We start from the raw sequence: 19,410 nt of genomic DNA, 5'->3' as shown, positions 1-19,410 counted from the left end.
CAGAAGTCTAGTGCTTTCCCACTGCTTTGGTCCTAGTAGGGTAGTGGTATGGTAGCAGCACTCCAAGAACACTGACTACAGTCTTCAAGAAGAAAATTTATGTGCAAGATTGCAGTAAGGATGGTTTTATAGTTGAGGCATTGGGCATAGAATTATGAAATCTAGATCAAAGAAGATTGCATACCCGTGTATCTTACATTTATCCATAAGACATAAAGTTGATACTTACACATGCTCATTGTAACTTACAGCATCTAGAAACCCAGAGCTCAGAGTATATTTGTGTGGCAACATGATAATCAGACTTAATTGGTGTTCCCCTACTATCAATGTTCAGGATTCAAACCACTTCTAATTAAGTTTTGAGCATATGTACTTTATGAGTTTATTTTTGCTTGCCTACAATTAATATATCCATTCCAGCACATTGCTTCCATTTTGTGATAGTGTGCATGAAGCAAGAATTGTACTTCAAGTCTATCTGTGGAGATCCTAGTTATAGAATAGTTTATTAAGCATAAATTCTCTTTTGCTTTATGCAAATAACTTAAAATGAAAATTGTGAGGTTATTTTACTTTCTTTACTTTTTACCCTGGCAAAAATATAAAGTTATCTGGAGCAATTACCTCTATCAGCATTTGTTTTATCACCTGAAATCAAAATCCTTTGTGTTGCAGTAATACAAAGCTTCTACTGCAGTCAGCTGTGACATGTAGAGCTTCCAGCGGAAAACAGGTAGAAAAAACATTTACCGAACAGCAAATCCTCTGGTCATTTAAATCTCACAGCAGTTTTACCTTAATTCCTTTAAGAAAAGTGCAAAACAACAACAAAGAAACAGCACAGCTGGTCTATTACCAAAACAGATTTTTCAGTGTCTTTTAATTAACTTGCATATATTAGTGAATTATAAATATTTATATGGAAGACTTGTGAAATCAAGTACAGTGAGAAGTACAACGAGAAGTACAGCATTTTGAACAATATGGTGTCCTGGGTCCAGCAGTAGCAGTCATTTTTCTCCTTCTTAGTAGCTGGTGCAGTGCTGTGTTTTTGACTTTCAGTCTGGGAACAGCACTGATAATATTTTTAGTTACTGCTCAAATGTTTAGTCTGACCAAGGATTTTGTGAGTCTTATGCTCTGGCAGGGAGGAGGGGAAGCTGTGAGGAAGCAGAGACAGGACACCTGATCCAAACTAGCCAAAGAGGTATTCCATACCACAGCACGTCATGCCCGGGATGTAACTGGGAGTTATCTGGAAGGGACTCACTGCTCGGTCGGGCTCCGTTGGTGGGTGGTATCATGTTCTCTTCCCTTGTTATTTCCCTTATCATTATCATTATTATTGGTGGTAGCAGCAGTGGTTTTGTGTTACACCTTAGTTACTGGACTGTTCTCATCTCAACATGTGGGAGTTACATTCTTCTGATTCTCCTCCCCATCCCTCTGGGAGCAGGGGTGAGGGTAGAAGGTGGGGGGAAGGTGTGAGCGAGACTGCATGGCTGACTGGGTTTTAAACCATGACAGAGTGAGAGATATTTGGTTTTAAAATTTAGAAAAGGAAAATCTTACCCTAAGGTTGTTGCCTGTGGACTTTGTCATGAGAAGATTAACAGTAAAGATTACTAAGAGGAACCACATTTCAAATTATTAAGGTGAGGATGCGCTTCTTCACCGTTGTTAATTTTGTGTTATCACATGACTTCCCTGTGTTATCTCCTAAATGTTCAGAATAGGTGGGTATTTGTTAATCTATGTGGCCTTTCAGAAGATGTTTCAGTTTTTACAGTCTGTTTTTAAGGTATGCAAAGCAATGATTTCACCTTGAAATGTGTAATTAAAACATATTGCTTATCTAGAGCATGTGTGGTCTTTTATGAATCTGAAACTCCATTTTCAAATTTCACAGAACCTGTAATAACTTAGCCTCAACAATTAAGCTGAAAAAACAAGCAGTAGTGGGACTCTAGAGAAGCTTACTTGGCAACTGGGATAGCATGAGCACTCCAATCTGCAGAGCAGGTCAACAGCCACAGGAAGGTAAGACCACAGGGCCTTCAGCTGCAGGGAGAATATGAGACACTATGACAAGTGCTTGTGCTTTTGTGCCTGAAGGAAGAATCTTTTTAATTAGCCTGTCAGGGAGAAATTATTTGGGCTGTCCTGACAGACGAATAAACTCTCTAGATTCCTGACCACCAAGAACTGGCTAAATATATCAAAGTAACTCGGCAGTGAGCTAGTAGACGGTTTAATATTTCAATAGCTGTAAAAGTCAGGTTTCAAAAAGTTTCTTCCATGCTGCTTTAGGTTAATTTCCCTGAAGGAGAAGTTTAGACAAAAGCTTATTAAAACTGCCTCCCCTCATGCTTTTTTTTTCTCAGTATGTTGGTGCAGTAAACTTAGTTCAAGACTAAGCTACAAACATCAAACAAAAACTCTGTTGTGCCAGGCTCACAGATGCACTCATTCATTGCTACCCGTGTGGAAGCATTACAGTGAAAGCATTACAGTTGATACTAGCTAGCAGCTGTACTCCAGGCTATTTAAACAATAATCCTCAAAAATAATTTTCTGCTGAGACTTTGCTGCATTTTTCTCTTGTAGACATTTTGTCATACACAAAAAACCAACAAAATCACCCAGCTCCTAATACTAGCAGCATTGTCATTTTCCTCTTAAGTCAGAGTTAAATGATTCAGACACAAACATTTTGCAGGAATACAAAACTCGAAGTTTCAGTCCCAGAGCTGTATCTGGAGGGAACTTTCATAGAATCATAGAATCACAGAATAGTTAGGGTTGGAAAGGACCTCAAGATCATCAAGTTCCAACCCCCCTGCCATGGGCAGGGACACCTCACACTAACCATATCACCCAAGGCCTCGTCCAACCTGGCCTTGAACACTGCCAGGGATGGAGCATTCACAACCTCCCTGGGCAACCCATTCCAGTGCCTCACCACCCTAACAGGAAAGAATTTCCTCCTTACATCCAATCTAAACTTCCCCTGTTTAAGTTTTAACCCATTACCCCTTGTCCTGTCGCTACAGTCCCTCATGAAGAGTCCCTCCCCAGCATCCCTATAGGACCCCTTCAGATACTGGAAGGCTGCTATGAGGTCTCCACGCAGCCTTCTCTTCTCCAGGCTGAACAGCCCCAACTTTCTCAGCCGATCTTCATACGGGAGGTGCTCCAGTCCCCTGAGCATCCTCATGGCCCTCCTCTGGACTTGTTCCAACAGATCCACGTCCTTTTTATGTTGAGGACACCAGAACTGCACACAATACTCCAAGTGAGGTCTCACAAGAGCAGAGTAAAGGGGCAGGATCTCTGACCTGCTGTCACGCTCCTTTTGATGCAGCCCATGATACGGTTGGCTTTCTGGGCTGCAAGCGCACACTGAACCTGGCTCATGTTCATTTTCTCATCGACCTGCACCCCCAAGTCCTTCTCGACAGGGCTGCTCTGAATCTCTTTTCTGCCCAGCCTGTAGCTGTGCCTGGGATTGCTCCGACCCAGGTGTAGGACCTTGCAGTTGGCATGGTTAAACTTCATGAGGTTGGCATCAGCCCACCTCACAAGCATGTCAAGGTCCCTCTGGATGGCATTCCTTCCCTCCAGCGGATCAACCATCCCCTCGCTGCTGTTCTCCCTCACAACCGCACTTCACGAGGCCCACACGCCCACCTCCCCCGCCTCGGCACCCTCTCCCACCGACCTATCTCAGACCCGCCACGGGCAGCCCGCGGAGCCCTTGCACAGCCCCGCCCCAGCGCGCGCCGCCAGTCTGGCGGCGGAACCGGCCCCTTGGGAGGAGGGGTGGGAGCGCGGGAGCGCGCCCCTCCCGCCCCGCCCCTGCCGTGCGGGCGCCGCGGTGGGCGGGGCTTGTCCTGCGCCGGGGAGCGGCGCCTTTGTGGAGGACTTGTGCGGGGGCGGGCGGAGCCCGGTGAGGTTCTGCAGGCTGCGGTCGGCGCCGCGCCCCCGCGCTCTCGCCCGGCGCTCTGGCGGCAGCGGCAGAACCGGCGGCAGCGGCAGAACCAGCGGCAGCGAGCATGTCCTCAAGCAGGGCCAAGAAAGTGAAGATGGCCACCAAGTCCTGCCCGGAGTGCGACCAGCAGGTGAGGCTGCCGCCGGGCCCGCTCCCCGCTCGGGCATTAGTGACCACGGGGTTCAGAGGGCGGCCCTTCAAGCGGGGAGGGCTCTGCCTCTCACTGCCCCCTGCTTCTGAGGCAGGGCGAGGGAATTCCCCCGCCGGCCCGTGGTCGGGGCTGCCTGTCCTGGGCCGGCTCGCAGCCATGTGACGGAGGGCTCTCCGGCCGCTTCAGCGGGGACAGGTGTCGGTGCGGCTGACGGGAGGGATGTGAGGCAGTGAAGGCCCGTGTCCCTCGGCTGTGGTCGGTGAGGGTGGCGGGGCCGAGCGGAACTCGGGCCGCTCGCAGCCTGCTTCCCGCTCGCAGCCTGCTTCCCGCTCGCAGCCTGCTTCCCGCTCGCAGCCTGCTTCCCGCTCGCAGCCTGCTTCCCGCTCGCAGCCTGCTTCCCGCTCGCAGCCTGCTTCCCGCTTGCGGGGCTCCGGGCCGGGCCGCACCCCGAGCCAGCGCATCCCGGTGGGCGCCTTGCTTCCGCCGCAAACTAGGCTTCTGTAGCACCGGGGCGAGGAGCTGTCGGCCGAGCTGCTTGGTTCTGAGATGAGGGGAACACACTAAAGCGTTTCCGTGCCTCTGTGAAGCAGCGTTTGTATGAGGTAAATAATTGTTGCCTTTGCAGTCTGCCTGGAATGTGGGTGAAACACCGTGTTCCTCTTGCAGGGTAGCATGATAGTTATATTATGCTGAAGGATTTCTGTGTGATGTGCAGAATTATATGCTAGTATTGTTTAGAAACGATATTAAGAATCTAATGAACTTGGTAATTTGTGCAGTGCATTTTGCCTTTTGAATGAATAATGAGCCTAAGGCTACCTGGGAGAGCCTTCAGTTTTCTCATGGAGTAGCTCAGAAACAGCAAAATTTAGACCTCTGCTGCCATTTCTGTTGTGCAGATGTAGATGGGATCTGTTGTTTGTTCCTTACTGCGGTTTTGTTATGGGTACAGAATACAGCTACTTAAAGTTAACAGCAGCTGATTTTCACGGTTACAATATCAGGAGCCGTCTTCAGCTGTGCTCTTTGCTGGTGAGGACGTTGCTGTTAAAACCAGGACGTGTGATGGGGACAGCAGCATACCACTGCAGGAGGCTGCCAGGGGCGTGTGACCCTGGGGAGCAGAGTTCTGTTGTTGGACTTTAGAAGTGAGCTGTGGCACAGTGTTGCAGCTATACTTAAAAAAATAAAAGGCTGCTTTTTTCCTTTTTTAACTTATGAGGGCTAAAACAAAGTCATTTGTTCTGACTTGCAGAGATTTTATCGCGTTTCTGCTCATTCTGAAGCAGTTTGGAATGTTAAGCTCTGTAGGGCCATCCTTTCGTGTTTTAAGCAATAGGTAAACCCTTGCAAATGCTCATGTGTTGAGCTTATCACTGAAGTACTATTCGTGAGAAAAAAGTAGTGTGCCAAGTTCTGCTTGTTCGGTTGGTGAAAGAAGAAATTAAAATGAGCAAAGAGTTGAATATGCAAAGGGTGCTGGGTTTTTTTGAGAATAACTGTGGTGAATGTCAAACCACCACCAGTAAGAAGAGCAAGGAAGCAAACAGGCTCTTACAGGCTTTTTAATGATGAGTCTTTCACATTGTTCTGTGCTTTAAAACTTAAATACATGGTATACATGTGTAGATTTAGGACAAGAGGTAACAGCCTCAAGCTGCACTAGGGGATGTTTAGGCTGGAAAGAGACAATTGCTTCCCCTAAGGGCGCTCAGGCATTGGAACAGGCTGGGCAGGGCAGTGGTGGAGTCACCATCCCTGGAAGTGTTTACAAACTGTAGATGAGGCCCTTTGTGACATGGTTTAGTGGTGGCCTTGGCAAATGCTTGGCAGTGCTGGGGAATGGTTGGACTTGATGATCTTAAAGGTCTTTTCCAACCGAGTTGATTCTACGATTCTAAAGTAAATTTTCTGTTAGCAGTGCTTCCATGGCTAACATAGAATTAATATTCATTGCATGTGTCCTGCCCTGGCACAAGCATTGCTTGTAGGACCTTGCTGTCCAGTCCCAAAAGTTTGAGGGAAGACAAGAAACCCACAGTACAAGTCGTGTGTGGGAAGGCTCCTGTGTGACCCTTAAGTGGTTGTCATATGCTAGCATTTATTAAATTCTTCCATAAACAAGAACTATGCATTTATTTCTGATTTCTTTGCTAGAAGTGGCATGCTTGGAAATATTTAGACAACCACAAATACTGGAGTGTAATATTGAGTAATATTACTTAGACTGTTGTAATTTAGATCACATGTAGTTGCCATTTAGGCTTCTTTTTATTAATAAAAAAAAAAGGGATTTGATATTTTCACAGTCAAAGCATAGGTCCATTTAACTGGGGAGCATGAAGTACTTGCAGTCAGAAGAAATAATTATCATTTCTTAGTTTAGCTTCAGGTAAATTTTCGTGTACAATAAAATTTTCTTTTGTTTACAAAAGTGTTAAACAGAGTAAACCGGTGTTCGGAGGGCTGTTGCGCTGTCATTGTAGGTCTTCGAAGGATAATTGGTATGGTTCAGTGAATAAGCCCCTTCTCGCCTAACCTCACACCCCCAAACACACACACACCACCTATGTGCTGAAGCTGTAACATGAGAACAATCTTGTTCTGTTATGTACAGTTAAGTTCATTGAGAAATACTGGGTCTGTTCCAACCCCTTTGAGTGATTTTTACCAAATTATTTTAGGCTGACTCTGGAAACATAATTATTGGAGAGACCCTGGTGTTCGAAGATGGCTTTAAATGGAAACTCCTCTGTCACCTTAAAGATACTCTCTGCTAGGTAGTGTTTTCTAGTACTCTTGTACTGACATATGAATAAGGAGATAAGCATAGAATCGTAGAATAGTTAGGGTTGGAAAGGACCTTAAGATCATCAAGTTCCAACCCCCTGCCATGGGCAGGGTCACCTCTCTCTAAACATATCACCCAAGGCCTCGTCCAACCTGGCCTTGAACACTGCCAGGGATGGAGCATTTACAGCCTCCTTGGGCAACCTATTCCAGTGCCTCACCACCCTAACAGGAAAGAATTTCCTCCTTATATCCAATCTAAACTTCCCCTGTTTAAGTTTTAACCTGTTACCCCTTGTCCTATCACTGCAGTCCCTAATGAAGAGTCCCTCCCCAGCATCCCTATAGCCCCCTTGAGATACTGGAAGGCTGCTCTGAGGTCTCCATGCAGCCTTCTCTTCTCCAGGCTGAACAGCCCCAACTTTCTCAGCCGATCTTCATATGGGAGGTGCTCCAGTCCCCTGATCATTCTCGTGGCCCTCCTCTGGACTTGTTCCAACAGATCCATGTCCTTGCACACAATACTCCCAAGTGAGGTCTCACGAGAGCAGAATAAAGGGGCAGGATCACCTCCTTCAACCTGCTGGTCACACTCCTTTTAATGCAGCCCAGGATACGGTTGGCTTTCTGGGCTGCAAGCGCACACTGAAGCTGGCTCATGTTCATTTTCTCATCGACCAGCACCCCCAAGTCCTTCTCTGCAGGGCTGCTCTGAATCTCTTCTCTGCCCAGCCTGTAGCTGTGCCTGGGATTGCTCCAACCCAGGTGTAGGACCTTGCACTTGGTTGGCATCAGCCCAGCTCACAAGCGTGTCAAGGTCCCCTTGCATGGCATTCCTTCCCTCCAGTGTATCAACCGAACCGCACAGCTTGGTGTCATCGGCAAACTTGCTGAGGGCGCACTCAATCCCACTGTCCATGTCAGCGACGAAGATGTTAGCAAGACCGGTCCCAACACTGATCCCTGAGGGACACCACTCGTTACTGGTCTCCAGCCAGACATTGAGCCATTGACCACAACTCTTTGTGTGCGGCCATCCAGCCAGTTCTTTATCCACCGAGTGGTACATCCATCAAATTGATGTCTCTCCAATTTAGAGACAAGGATGTCGTGTGGGACAGTGTCGAACGCTTTACACAAGTCCAGGTAGATGACATCAACTGCTCTACCCCTGTCCATCAGTTCTGTAGCCCCATTATAGAAGGCCACCAAATTGGTCAGGCAGGATTTCCCCTTAGTGAAGCCATACTGGCTGTCACCAAGCACTTTGTTGATTTTCATGTGCCTTAGCATGCCTTCCAGGAGAATCTGCTCCAAGATGTTGCAAGACACAGAGGTGAGACTGACTGGTCTGTGCGCAGCCAGCTAAATTCTCAGCTTTGAGTTTCAATAAACCTTGATTAGAGTTTGGGTTTTTTTTTATTATGTCATTGTCTCCATAAAGGGAATTAAAAGGTTTCTAGTTAGAGAAAACCTGTATCAAAATCTTATCTGTAAGCCGTTTGTAGGGTGAAGTACAAGAGTTAAGATGTGCTACAGAAAGCAAAATAACTTGTTTATTCTGAATAGCAGTTAAGTTCCCCTTTACAAATTCAGGTACTAACTTGGCAGGTCTTTTCTAGCCAATAGAACAGTGGATCTTCGTTCTTGTATGTGCGCAGTAAAACTGAGCAGGTAGTCATGGTTCTGTACTCTTTGTTTCCATGGACACTAGCAAACTTGCAGAGGCCTGTCTTAAAGAATTACTTCTCAGAAACTATCTCCTGCTGTTTTCCCCCCACTGTTGTGCTTCGACGTACGTTGACTTTAATGTGTAATGTTAATCTTTTCCAGATCATTGTTTAGACTTGCTTTGTGTTTTCAGTCTTAAACCTAATCAAAGCAATATTGTGTGTTCCGTACTACTTTAAAAGATCTCAGCTTTAAGTGAAGCTAATGAAGTTAGTAATTTATCAGCATCCCTTTTTTTAATTGCTCAGAGTAAGGTTTTTGTCATTTTTCATGTAAGTGTCACATTTCCAGCTGTTCTCATCTTAAGTTGTATTATGTTTGGGGGACTGTACTGCTCCTGACAGCTTTGCTGAGGAGGAGGAGCACTGGAGTCCCAAACCTTTCAGTCTCCAGTCAGCTTTGTCTAGCTGTGATAGGTTGAGTTTTGTGTTAAGTAGGCCCTTATGTAAACACACAGTCTGTTTGCAGGCTGTTGTGGAGTGTGGTACAAATGCATTTGGTTTGCTTCGTGTCTCTTGTACCTTCTGTTTGAAGCTGCTCCTACTCTGTAGAGGGGTTGCTTTCAGATGCTTCTCAGAGTGAATGGATTCAGAATGTACTGACACTTTTAACTCACGCTTTTTCTTTGTTTTTTTTAGAAGTAAATGAAGGAAGCAAACCTTGGAATGTCTAACTGATTTGACTGGGGATATTTGAGTTCTAAGAGAAATTGTATTTCTACTCTAATTCAGCCTTGCTTTATTGCTCTCTACTTTACTTCACCTTCTTCCTGACAGTCTGGGGAGGAGGGTTTGTAATATAAAGCAGTCACAAACTCTGATTTTCAAGCTTGGTTTCTAGCAACTGCATAAAGAAAAGACTTGCTAGGTGATTCGCAGCAGAACCTGTTTTTACTGTGCTTAGATACAATTATGTAATAGTACAGGCCATAGTTTGCAGAACAGACTGAATTTGAAGAGGTCTCTCCAAGGACAAAATGCAAGTTACTAGGGTTTTTTTTGTTCATTGGACAGGAATTTTGTCAGAATTTGAAATGATCTAAAATATTTGTCTTTTATTCTCCCAGGTTCCTGTTGCATGTAAATCGTGTCCCTGTGGCTACATATTTATTAGTAGAAAACTGTTGCATGCTAAACGTGCTGAGAGATCACCACCCATCACAGGTAACGCTTACAGAGGTGGGAAGAAGGGGGGACAACAGGTCTTTCTTCTTACTTGTAGGCAAAAGATAGAGTATTTTGGTTTTCTGTGTAAATTGATTGTTGTCAGTTCACTTTCCCTTGAATGTGTGTATGGTTAATTTGAATATGTTAATTTTTCTTGAATTTTGAGGAGGGAAAAAAGCTGGTGTTTTCGGTCTTACTTGCTTCATACTTGTGATGTTGGCATTTATTCTGTGTCTAGTCTAGCTACACACATTGGTCACTACACAAAATAACTCTGTAGGTTTAAATTTTAAACTTAACAATAGTTTGTGTGCCTTTTATGTAGCAAAATAGAGCAAACTATTCCAACTTACTAACATGCAGAAAGAAAGGAATGTTCAGCTGATGGGAGAAGGAGCATCAACAACTGATAACAACTATGGAGACAATAAGACTTGCCAGCCTTCAAGGCAGCAGAGTGGTGCCCAGTGTGTAGTGAGACTGAAATAGGACAGAAGCAAGGACATAACAACTGCTAACTGAGCACTAGAACCTTGCAAGCGTGTGCAAGCACTGAGGTCATTCAGTAAACGCAGTGAGGAAGACTATCGGCAGCCACCAAAGACCCCCACTCAGCAAGAAAGTTCATGCTTAATTAGGATGCAAGTATTATAATTAGTTGCTGGAAATCTCATGAATACAGAAACAGTTTCCTGGAAAATCTGTGAATATGAATGAGTATGCTAAATGTATAGCTGCTGCCAGCAAGTAACAGGTGCGCTTACATTTGCAAAGCTATTTGTGTATGTGCCCATCTCTGCAATAAAGAATGCCTGCCTTCTAAAACTCCAAATTGAGTCTTAGAGTTTCTCCGACCAACTTTACAGTAACAGCTCCTTACAGAAAGCTTTCTGTTAATCCTGTTTTGAAGTTCATAGTCTAGAGGTACTGAGGGGGTCAGGTTTCAGAGTACATGCAGATTGAAGACAAATTTTATGAAAATAATAGTTGGTCATATGTTTAATCTAAAACCATGTGCATCTTCTCTCTGCATGGATGAAAGTAAAAAATAGTGTGGTTTTCTATCTAACTTACATATCTTTTGTTATAGATGAGCACAGTTGGTTGAATGTGCATTCTGGCATGTTTAAGTCTCCTTGTGTTCATTTTTATCACTTCCTCCAGTATTAGTAGGAATCAGTTAGAACGAGCACCTGTCAGGGGAAAGGAAAAAAACCCAACAAACCCAACAACCAAAAGTATCTCATCTATAATGTCTGCTTTTTAAAATTACCTCCCAGGCCTACAAAATGCAAGCTAAGTATTTGGTATTTTACATTACAATTTTGAAGGATGCTTGTAGTTTGCCAGCAGATGGGAATTACATACCATTATACCAGCTAACTGAGCTTTCAAGGTGGAGGGAGGAGGTTAAGCAATGCCTGTGGTATTTTGGAAGTATTGGTTAGTTTTCTTCCCCACCCTCCTCTCCCCAGTTGTTGATAAAGTAGTTACCAAATGAAGCTGAAGGCCATAATCTGGTGAATCAGAGCTTGAGGGGGATCTTACCAATGTATATAAATACCTGAAGAAAGGGTGCTTAGAGGACAGAGCCAGGCTATTTTCAGAGGTGCCAAGTGACAGGATAAGTGGCGATGTGTACAAAAATGCAGGCTCTTCCCTCTGAATATCAGGAAACACTTTTTTACTGTGAGAGTGACAAGCACTGGCACAGGTTGTCCAGAGACATTTTGGAGTCTTCGTCCTTGGAGATATTCAGATGCTACCTGGATGTGGTCCTGAACAGCTGATTCTTGGTGGCCTTGCTTGAACAGGAGCATTGGGGAGGTTGATCTGCAGAGGTCCCTTGCTACCTCAGCTTTTTTGGGATGATGTGAAATACAGCTTTTGTATTGACATTATTGGCACGTTACCCTGTTGTCCAGTGTGTACCCTATGTCTACACAAGATTAATGGGATAACTGCAGCAAAAAGAAAACATTTCCCAGGAAGGTGTAATGGGAGACCATGTATATCTGTATTGTGCTCATGAGGTAACTGCAACTTCCTTTAGAAAACATTTTCCCAGTATTTTCAACAATATAGCTACTGCAGAATCATGCTGTAGCCTTGCAAATGTGCATCTAGTCTGTGTTAATAGTGTGCTGTGGGGACTACTATTTTTGCACCCAAGCTCACTAATCTGTGCTTAATTAACAGGTGAAACTCATGTAACTCATGTAAATACTTTTTCTTCTTTTGTTTTTTTTTGACTCTGACAGGACACCTCATCAGCATGAGTATTCTGATGCCTTGTGATAGGCTAGACTTGGTGGGACATATGGACTATGTAATGTGGCATTTACTGACTGCAGCATTGACTCAGCATTTTGATTTGTGTGAGCAGCAGGAATGATTTCATTGATAGTGTCAAAAAAAGATGCAGTACTTTGATGTTTGCCTGCTGTTTGCCTATATGGTAAACTTTTTTCTTTGGCTAGTGGAAACAGGTACAATGGGCTGTCTTGGTGTCTGTGATGTGTAGTTTTTTTCATCTTACTATGGGAGACAACTTTTTGTGTGCTAGCAAATATCTCATTGCAAAATGCATTTGAAGTAATAAAAGGCTTGGCCTTTGCAATCAAGAAATGAAGTGTCGTTGTGGATGTGATAGCTTAATTTGTGCATGGGGCAGAAATTTCTATGCAGATGTCATTGTTCATATAACTGCTTTTGCTCAGAGAATTAAAGAAGAAAAGTGGTTGGGGAAGGGGCAACTGCTAAGAGTAAATTAATAAAAAAAGATGAAAACAACCCTAGATAATAGCATATCATCTCTTTTCATTTGCACAGAAAACAAGAATGAGGCCAAAAGGAGACGAACAGAGAGAGTTAAGCGAGAGAAGATAAACTCTGCAGTAAATAAAGACTTAGAAAACCGAAAAAGATCCAGGTCTAACAGCCATTCAGACCATAGCAGACGAGGAAGAGGAAGACCTAAGAGTGCCTCAGCCAAAAAATACGAAGAAGAAAGGGGTATGAGAACTGGAAAAATGTTAATTATGTTTTGTTTTTGTATAAAGACTTTTTTATCAATAAATCTTTATACCATTCAAACCATTTAAGTAAGTAGAATAGTTCAGCCAGTAATTGATATCTTAATATGAGGAAGGGGCTGTTTCACATCTGTAGAGAACTCTGGTTTTGTTTCAGTGTCTGACTGGAACTAACTGCAGAGAACTAGTCTGTATTTTTAGCCACTGTATCAAGTTTCAGCATCTTTGAAAGCCATTGAACTGTAGTAGGCCTTAGCAGCCTTTTTGATTTCTTTTTTATTATTTTTTTTTAAGTACTGCTGCCCTGTATCACAGGGACAAATAATATGATGATGTCTGTTTTCAGAGTGATTAGGGTGACTGGATTGCTCAAGAAGTTCCTTGAAAGCTTTTGGAGAACCAAAATAAAAATGGCATCTTGAGTCACTACTCTGACCTGAATTTTTTCCTACAGAGTGGGAGTTTCTGCAGAGTAATGCTCTAGAGGAAAAAATACCTCCTGACTTACTAAAGGTCCTTGATGACCTGCTGGTTTTAATCTTTATACAATAAAGAGATGGTTACATGCAGTAGAATAATCTCACGAGCTCTTCAAGTATGTGACTTTATCACGTAGGATTCTTTTGTGGTGGTTTTTTTTTTTTTGAAAGCTGTATGTGGTTTTGGGGATATTCATTTTAGGCCTGAATAGTGTATCCGAAAGTTAGCATGGACTTAAAAAGGCTGGAAGGCAGACAGGAAGGGAATAACAAGACTTCATATAAATATTCAGATCTTGTTCTTAAATCTACTGAAATCTTCAAGCATACCTTATCACATTAACTCAGAGTTGCTTTGTTTTTTCCTGTGACACCTTACTTGTTAACAAAAAATGGGTGTTAATCTATGTTGCAAAGTGAGTTCTTTTAAATTCTAACTTTTCAAAACTAATTTTGTTGCCTCTGCTGTTGAATGTAAATCTGTTCTTTCTTAAAGTTTCTTTTCTACAAAAACAAAGTACAAATTGGGATTTATTCTTGTTTCAGTGCTTTGGCTGTGGAAGGACGATATGGAATTTCATTTCTGTATGTTTTTTTTTGGATGGCAATTGCTTTACCGTAATAGGAATACACTTATAATACCTAATCTCTTCAGTGTTGCATGTGGCTTATTGATGTATGCAGCTTCACAGAATACAGAGTTTCCCTATTTGTTATTGATCCAAGCTGTACTTTAGCACCAATGGAATCATTTCTAGGCATTTAACTGTGGGCCAAGTGCACATGTAGTTTTGGTTTGAAAATTTCTGCAAGCTGGTTGGGTTGTCCTATAAAAATAAACAATCTTTGTTGTCCTCTGAAAAAGAGGAAAGCAGTCTAAGCAATCAGAAGATCCATTCTCTTAATGCATGTTTTATAGTCTCCAAACCCCAAGAATTCAAAAACATGAGGGATATTTAAAGAATGTTTGTCTGTCCAAACCTAGGCTAAATGTTTTTAACCTTTTGCTGCCTCCTTTGAAGTGTGGCAATATGCAAGTGTTCTGAGGCAGAAATATAGATGCAGTGAGATCTTTGCATGAGACCTCACTGTATGTTCTTTTCTTGGTGTTTGGTATTGTGTTTGGGTTTTTTTAAGTTGAGTTGCACTTAAGAAGATTGCTTTCACCTTTTTTGTCCTGTACTACCATCACATTTACTTGGTGGTGTGACTACTGCTACTACTTCTACCTTGGCCTCTTCTGCAGAGCTGGTGCAGACTTGGGTTTGCAGTCACCAGTACAGCACACCTTACTGTATAGAAATAAGTGGGATTAGGATATTTTCTTACTCCTTGACTTATTTCTGGGTATGTCAGACTGTAACGTGTGTAGACCACTGTGGTGATTATTGGGCAGATTGAAAAAAAAAAAAAAAAGGCAAAAAAAGTTGATATCTATGGCTGTCATGGCTATAAATTCAGTAGAGAACCCATAATTTTGTAAGTAATTATTATAAAATGAGTTGATGTTGACTCCTGCCTCTTCAAGTCATTTCTAAAATTGACCTGACTACTGTGTATGGAGTAATCACTGGGAATTTTATAAATATTCTTCCTTTACCAAACCTGCTGCTTGATAGTGGTGTTTACATAAAAGTGTATTAAGGAACTTTAAGTCCTCAACTACGATTAAGGTGATTTTTTTGTGTGACTCATTTTATAGTGTTGAAAATTAGGTCTGGAGTGCGGAAAACTAGCTTAGTGTCTCTTGGGCTTCTGCAGTGCCTGATGTATCTGTAGATGGAAAAACAGGAGAGCAGGGAATACCCGAATTACAGTGGCATGCAAGAGCAGATAATCTGTCAATTTGAAGATCATCCAGTGAAGATTTCCTGCCTAAAGGCACCCATGACATCTGTAGCTTTGTTACTGTGCTTGTCATGCTCCTTTCATGCATAGCATGCTTGTTCACAGTTAGGTCTGTGCCTTGGACTAACTATTCTTTTGTATCTTTTGTGAGTGGCTCACATTAGAGCAAAGATCTGCAGGATTCAACAGCAATTAAGAATAGGAGAAGCAAAAAGGCTTTAAAAAATAAGCTATCTTTCCTGCAGATTTAGTAAGAAGGAATGGAGAGGGAGAAAAGAGGAAGGTGACACTGAGGGAATACGACTGAGTGCTGGGACCCAGAGAATCAGCCACAGGGTGACCCTGGAAAATAGGAACTTCTCCCTGCAGGCTTGGCTTTTCAGAATTGTCACGTAATGTCTTTGTCAGAAATGATACAATCTATTTTGAAAATATCTTCATAATAATTCGATTGTGATTTTGTTGTGGAGATGGTATAATTTTTGTTGTACTGTGTGGGACTGTGATACCAACCAGGCTTGTTCTCAGGCTGCCTTGTTATCTACATAACAACCTTGATTATATTGAAACAAACAAAAAACCTCTCAGATGTTGGAGGAAGTGGTATTGGTGGTTCAGAAAGAATAGCGTGAAGTGAGACTAAGGAGGAGTAACCTGGAGTCTTACTAAAGCATACTTGATACTTAACAAGGGGTGAATCTTTATAAAATTATATACCTTTCAGTATCTTGATAATACTTAAGCTGAACTGAAGTTTTTGGGTAATTTCCAACTGTATTATTTGTACATTTTCTTGCCCAGTGTATGCATTCAAGGGTAACTTACTGTCTTGGGTAGTGAATCTCGGAACTTTGGATTTTGAATTCATGCAAAATTTGTGATGGGGGAGGGTCCATTTTTGATTTATATATAACCATATTTTAAGGGGTGTGGGTCTAGTGGGTTGCAGGAGGTCTGGGGTTGTGAGACATGCTCCAGAAAGATATTTTCACGTAAATAGCCTCTTAGTTGTATAGCAAAATACTTGGTCTCACAAAAATAGTATTGTAATTCTGTAAGGCAGTCTTTTCCTAATAATAGAAAAATTAGTCAGAACTACTTCTAGGTAAGACTGAAGTGAAAAGTTTGAATACTGTCTGTAGAAATCACAATATCCTATGAGTAGCTAATGATAAAATGTCATGCAAGTGCAAGCTCTTCACTAGTTACTGATGAGAAGGAGGATTGTTTTAAGAATGTTTAAAGCTTGCAAACCTCTGTTAATCCTTGATCCTGTTTGAGATCAAGATTTTAATTCTTCAAAGGTGAAGTCAGAAAAAGCCAGTGCTGTGGGAGGACAGGGCGGAGGGGAAACCTGAGAAATTTTTTTTTTGCTAAGAATTCTACAATCTTAACAGTTTTTAACTTTGCTGGGTGCTGACATATTCAGATGGTGGTTGGATTGTTTGGCTTGGAAAAAATGAAGAAAGGGCAGGGGTTTAGATATGAAAACGGAAAAGGCAAATGTGGAATAACCAGTGTGTGTAGTGTCTGTGGTCACAACAGCTCCCAGCGTTGTTAATTTGTAAACAGGAGGGAGGAAGTAGAGCAGTGCAGACTAAGTGTATATATAGAAACTGAGTTACCTTATGCAACAGGGTAGGAATAGCAAGACTCAGTTTCTAAGCTTTCATTTCAAACTCAGTACACTAGAGAATATTGTCTTGTGTAGCAAGGGATCAGGAAGAAATTGCTTAGATTCCAAATAACAAACATGCTTCAATCTGACTTATTTTGCTAAGTAGGTGTCCTGTATTCACATTAAAAACTGATGCATCTTTGTGTGTCCAGGCTCTCACTAAGCAATTTTACTTGCAGGGAAAGTTGAGCTTGAGTGTGATTTAAATTGTCTAGAAATCTTTAAGTAGAGCTGTTTGTTGCTGTGCTGTGTTCTGATTTAATACTTTTCCGTATTAAATCAGAACATGCTGTGTTCTGATTTAATACTTTTCAGTATTAAATAAGCACGCGGTGATAAAGGATGTTTTTTCAGTTTTTCCCCCTTCAGTAGTTTAATACAAGCACTTGACTTCACAGGGGAGACAGTCTGTTGGAATGGTGTCTGTAGCTGTAACACAAATGTGAAGCCAAGTCTAAAAGTTTTGTTATGAATGTGGACCCATTGAGAGGATGACTGTGTGAGAAGGTGGAGATACGAGATGCTGGGATTCTAGGAGTTTGTCGTATGTTACTCTAACTTAGTGGACTTGAGCACTGCAGTATGGAAAGTTCTTTATGGCTTGTTGTTGTGTGTTTGTAGCATTGAAACAAGCCACCATGACCAGAGGGAATGCAGAGGCTTTCACTTGCTCACTGAGGTGTTGGCATTGTTCTGTATCTGGGATAAGATTAAAAGTCTGCAGTACAGAAAATCCAGAAATGTTCAAGGTGACATATTTGGAACCTGACTTCTGCCATGTATCTGCCTGTTAGTTTTGGACACTGTAAATAAACCTTGGGTTTCTGGTATGTAGATGTAAAATAGAGGGACAAATGTCATAATTAATGGGGATATAGTAAAGTACCTTTGTTTTCTAGGATGGGAGGTGTTTATGTAAAGGAAAAAAACAAAACCAAAAAAGCTCCAAAACACACACACCACCCCAAACCCTAAACAAATTAAAAAAAAACCCAAACCAACAAAAATCCCCAAACAAACAAAATCCACAACCAAAGAAACTCAAAACCCCACCAAAAAACCTGGAAGGAAACTTGGATACTTGTTTGTGTCAGGAATCAATATAATGTTAACAACTCATTCTTTCTTCATTGCTAAAGAACAGAAATTCACTCATGCTTTTGGATGACTAATTCTGTGGCTGTTCTAGCACCTTTGTTCATTCCTTCCTCCTCTTTCTCAGTCCTTCCATGCATAGGAGTTGACTGTTAACTTCTTTTCAATTCCAGTGCTCCATTCCACATAATTTATTAAACTTTGTGTAACATGCATTAACTTAAATGAAAAAAGCTTCTAATAGTGACTTTTTTTTCTTCTACAGAGAAACAAGAAAAAGAAGTTGACATGTATGCTAACCTTTCAGATGAAAAGGCCTTTGTATTTTCAGTGGCCTTGGCGGAAATAAACAGAAAAATTATCAATCAAAGACTTATTCTATAACATGTAAGCACAATCTGATGCATTTATATGCAGAATCGCTAGTGTATTTCCAAGGTGTCATGGGCTCTCGGAAAGTGTTTTGTCTGTACTGACAAGGACCATGGTGTTTCTTTTTAAAATTCTGCTGCTGTTCTTGGAAATCTGTCTCTACAAGTCAGAAAGAAAGAGTTCACAAGATTGTGTTATGAAAAATCATAAAGCAGATGTTTTACGCCTTGAAGACAAATGCCCAGAGAGACTGCACCCATTCCAGAGCACTTCTTTTAAATTTCCTGCCAGAAATGCAATATTTTAAATATTTCCAGAAATAAATGATTTTCGTTTAAAATTATATATTTCAGATTTTTCAGCTATATTGCAGTTTATGTATGTAGAGTTCACATAACTTTTTAATAAATTGATACTCCAGTATTTTATTGAACTGGGCATTAAGTACATGTGTGGTATTTAGTATGTGTTGGTTTTAATCCTTTTAGAAATCTGGTATTCTTCCTAGGTGTGACTTTAGATTTGCACTTTTTTAAAAGGTGTGATATAATTGATAGAAAACTAAAGTGGCTTCACTTTGGGGGATTATTCTGCTTGAGAACTTCAAACTGTTCATTAATTCTGTCTAGAAAATGATTCCCTGTTACATAGTGGTGTTGTTTAAAAATTGCATAACTTTGGGGTTAGACCCAGAAGTTTCAGAATTAAGTGCTGTTTTGTAACAACTATTTGCTGGGTGTCAGCCTTGTCCACATGGTAAGTATTTCTTCCAAACTCTTTCTTAGCCCATTACTGGAGAGGGAGAGAAGCAGGTATCAGAAATGCAGATCTGCAGCTAGTGTCTTCTTACTGGGTATTGCCAAAAGACAAGGGGAATGTTAGTGCCATTTACTGTCAATAGCTTTTCTGTCTTTTGAAAGTAATTCTTAGCAGTATTGGTTTTGGACTGGTGACTGTAAACATCAAAGCAAAAGTCTACCTGAATGTACAGAACATGTGCTATTTTGATTTGGGGAAGACATTCAACAAAGTCGTCTTTTTATGGTATAGTGCAATTTTAGTCCAAACCCT

At 41.8% G+C, this 19,410-nt stretch overlaps 1 protein-coding gene across 2 annotated transcripts; it reads left to right on the top strand.

Moving 5' to 3' along the window:
* The first annotated feature begins 3,870 nt into the window (after nucleotides 1–3,870).
* CUNH16orf87 (chromosome unknown C16orf87 homolog) lies at nucleotides 3,871–18,772 on the top strand. Of its 2 annotated transcripts, XM_061355646.1 has the most exons (5): nucleotides 3,871–4,124; nucleotides 9,733–9,829; nucleotides 12,665–12,847; nucleotides 17,494–17,551; nucleotides 18,233–18,772. In XM_061355646.1, the coding sequence occupies exons 1-5, from the start codon at nucleotides 4,059–4,061 to the stop codon at nucleotides 18,252–18,254; spliced, it is 426 nt and encodes a 141-aa protein (XP_061211630.1). In that variant the 5' UTR covers nucleotides 3,871–4,058; the 3' UTR covers nucleotides 18,255–18,772. The 2 variants fall into 2 exon arrangements, with proteins under 2 accessions (XP_061211630.1, XP_061211629.1); XM_061355645.1 differs by lacking the exon at nucleotides 17,494–17,551 and having other exon boundaries at nucleotides 3,874–4,124.
* The last annotated feature ends 638 nt before the right edge of the window (nucleotides 18,773–19,410 follow it).

This window comes from Neopsephotus bourkii, unplaced genomic scaffold, assembly GCF_033783945.1.
Source record: "Neopsephotus bourkii isolate Nb327-2 ecotype Australia unplaced genomic scaffold, CSIRO-AGI_Nbou_v1 NB_818, whole genome shotgun sequence".
NCBI lineage: Eukaryota > Metazoa > Chordata > Aves > Psittaciformes > Psittacidae > Neopsephotus > Neopsephotus bourkii.
This window is presented reverse-complemented; position numbering and strand designations above follow the sequence as displayed.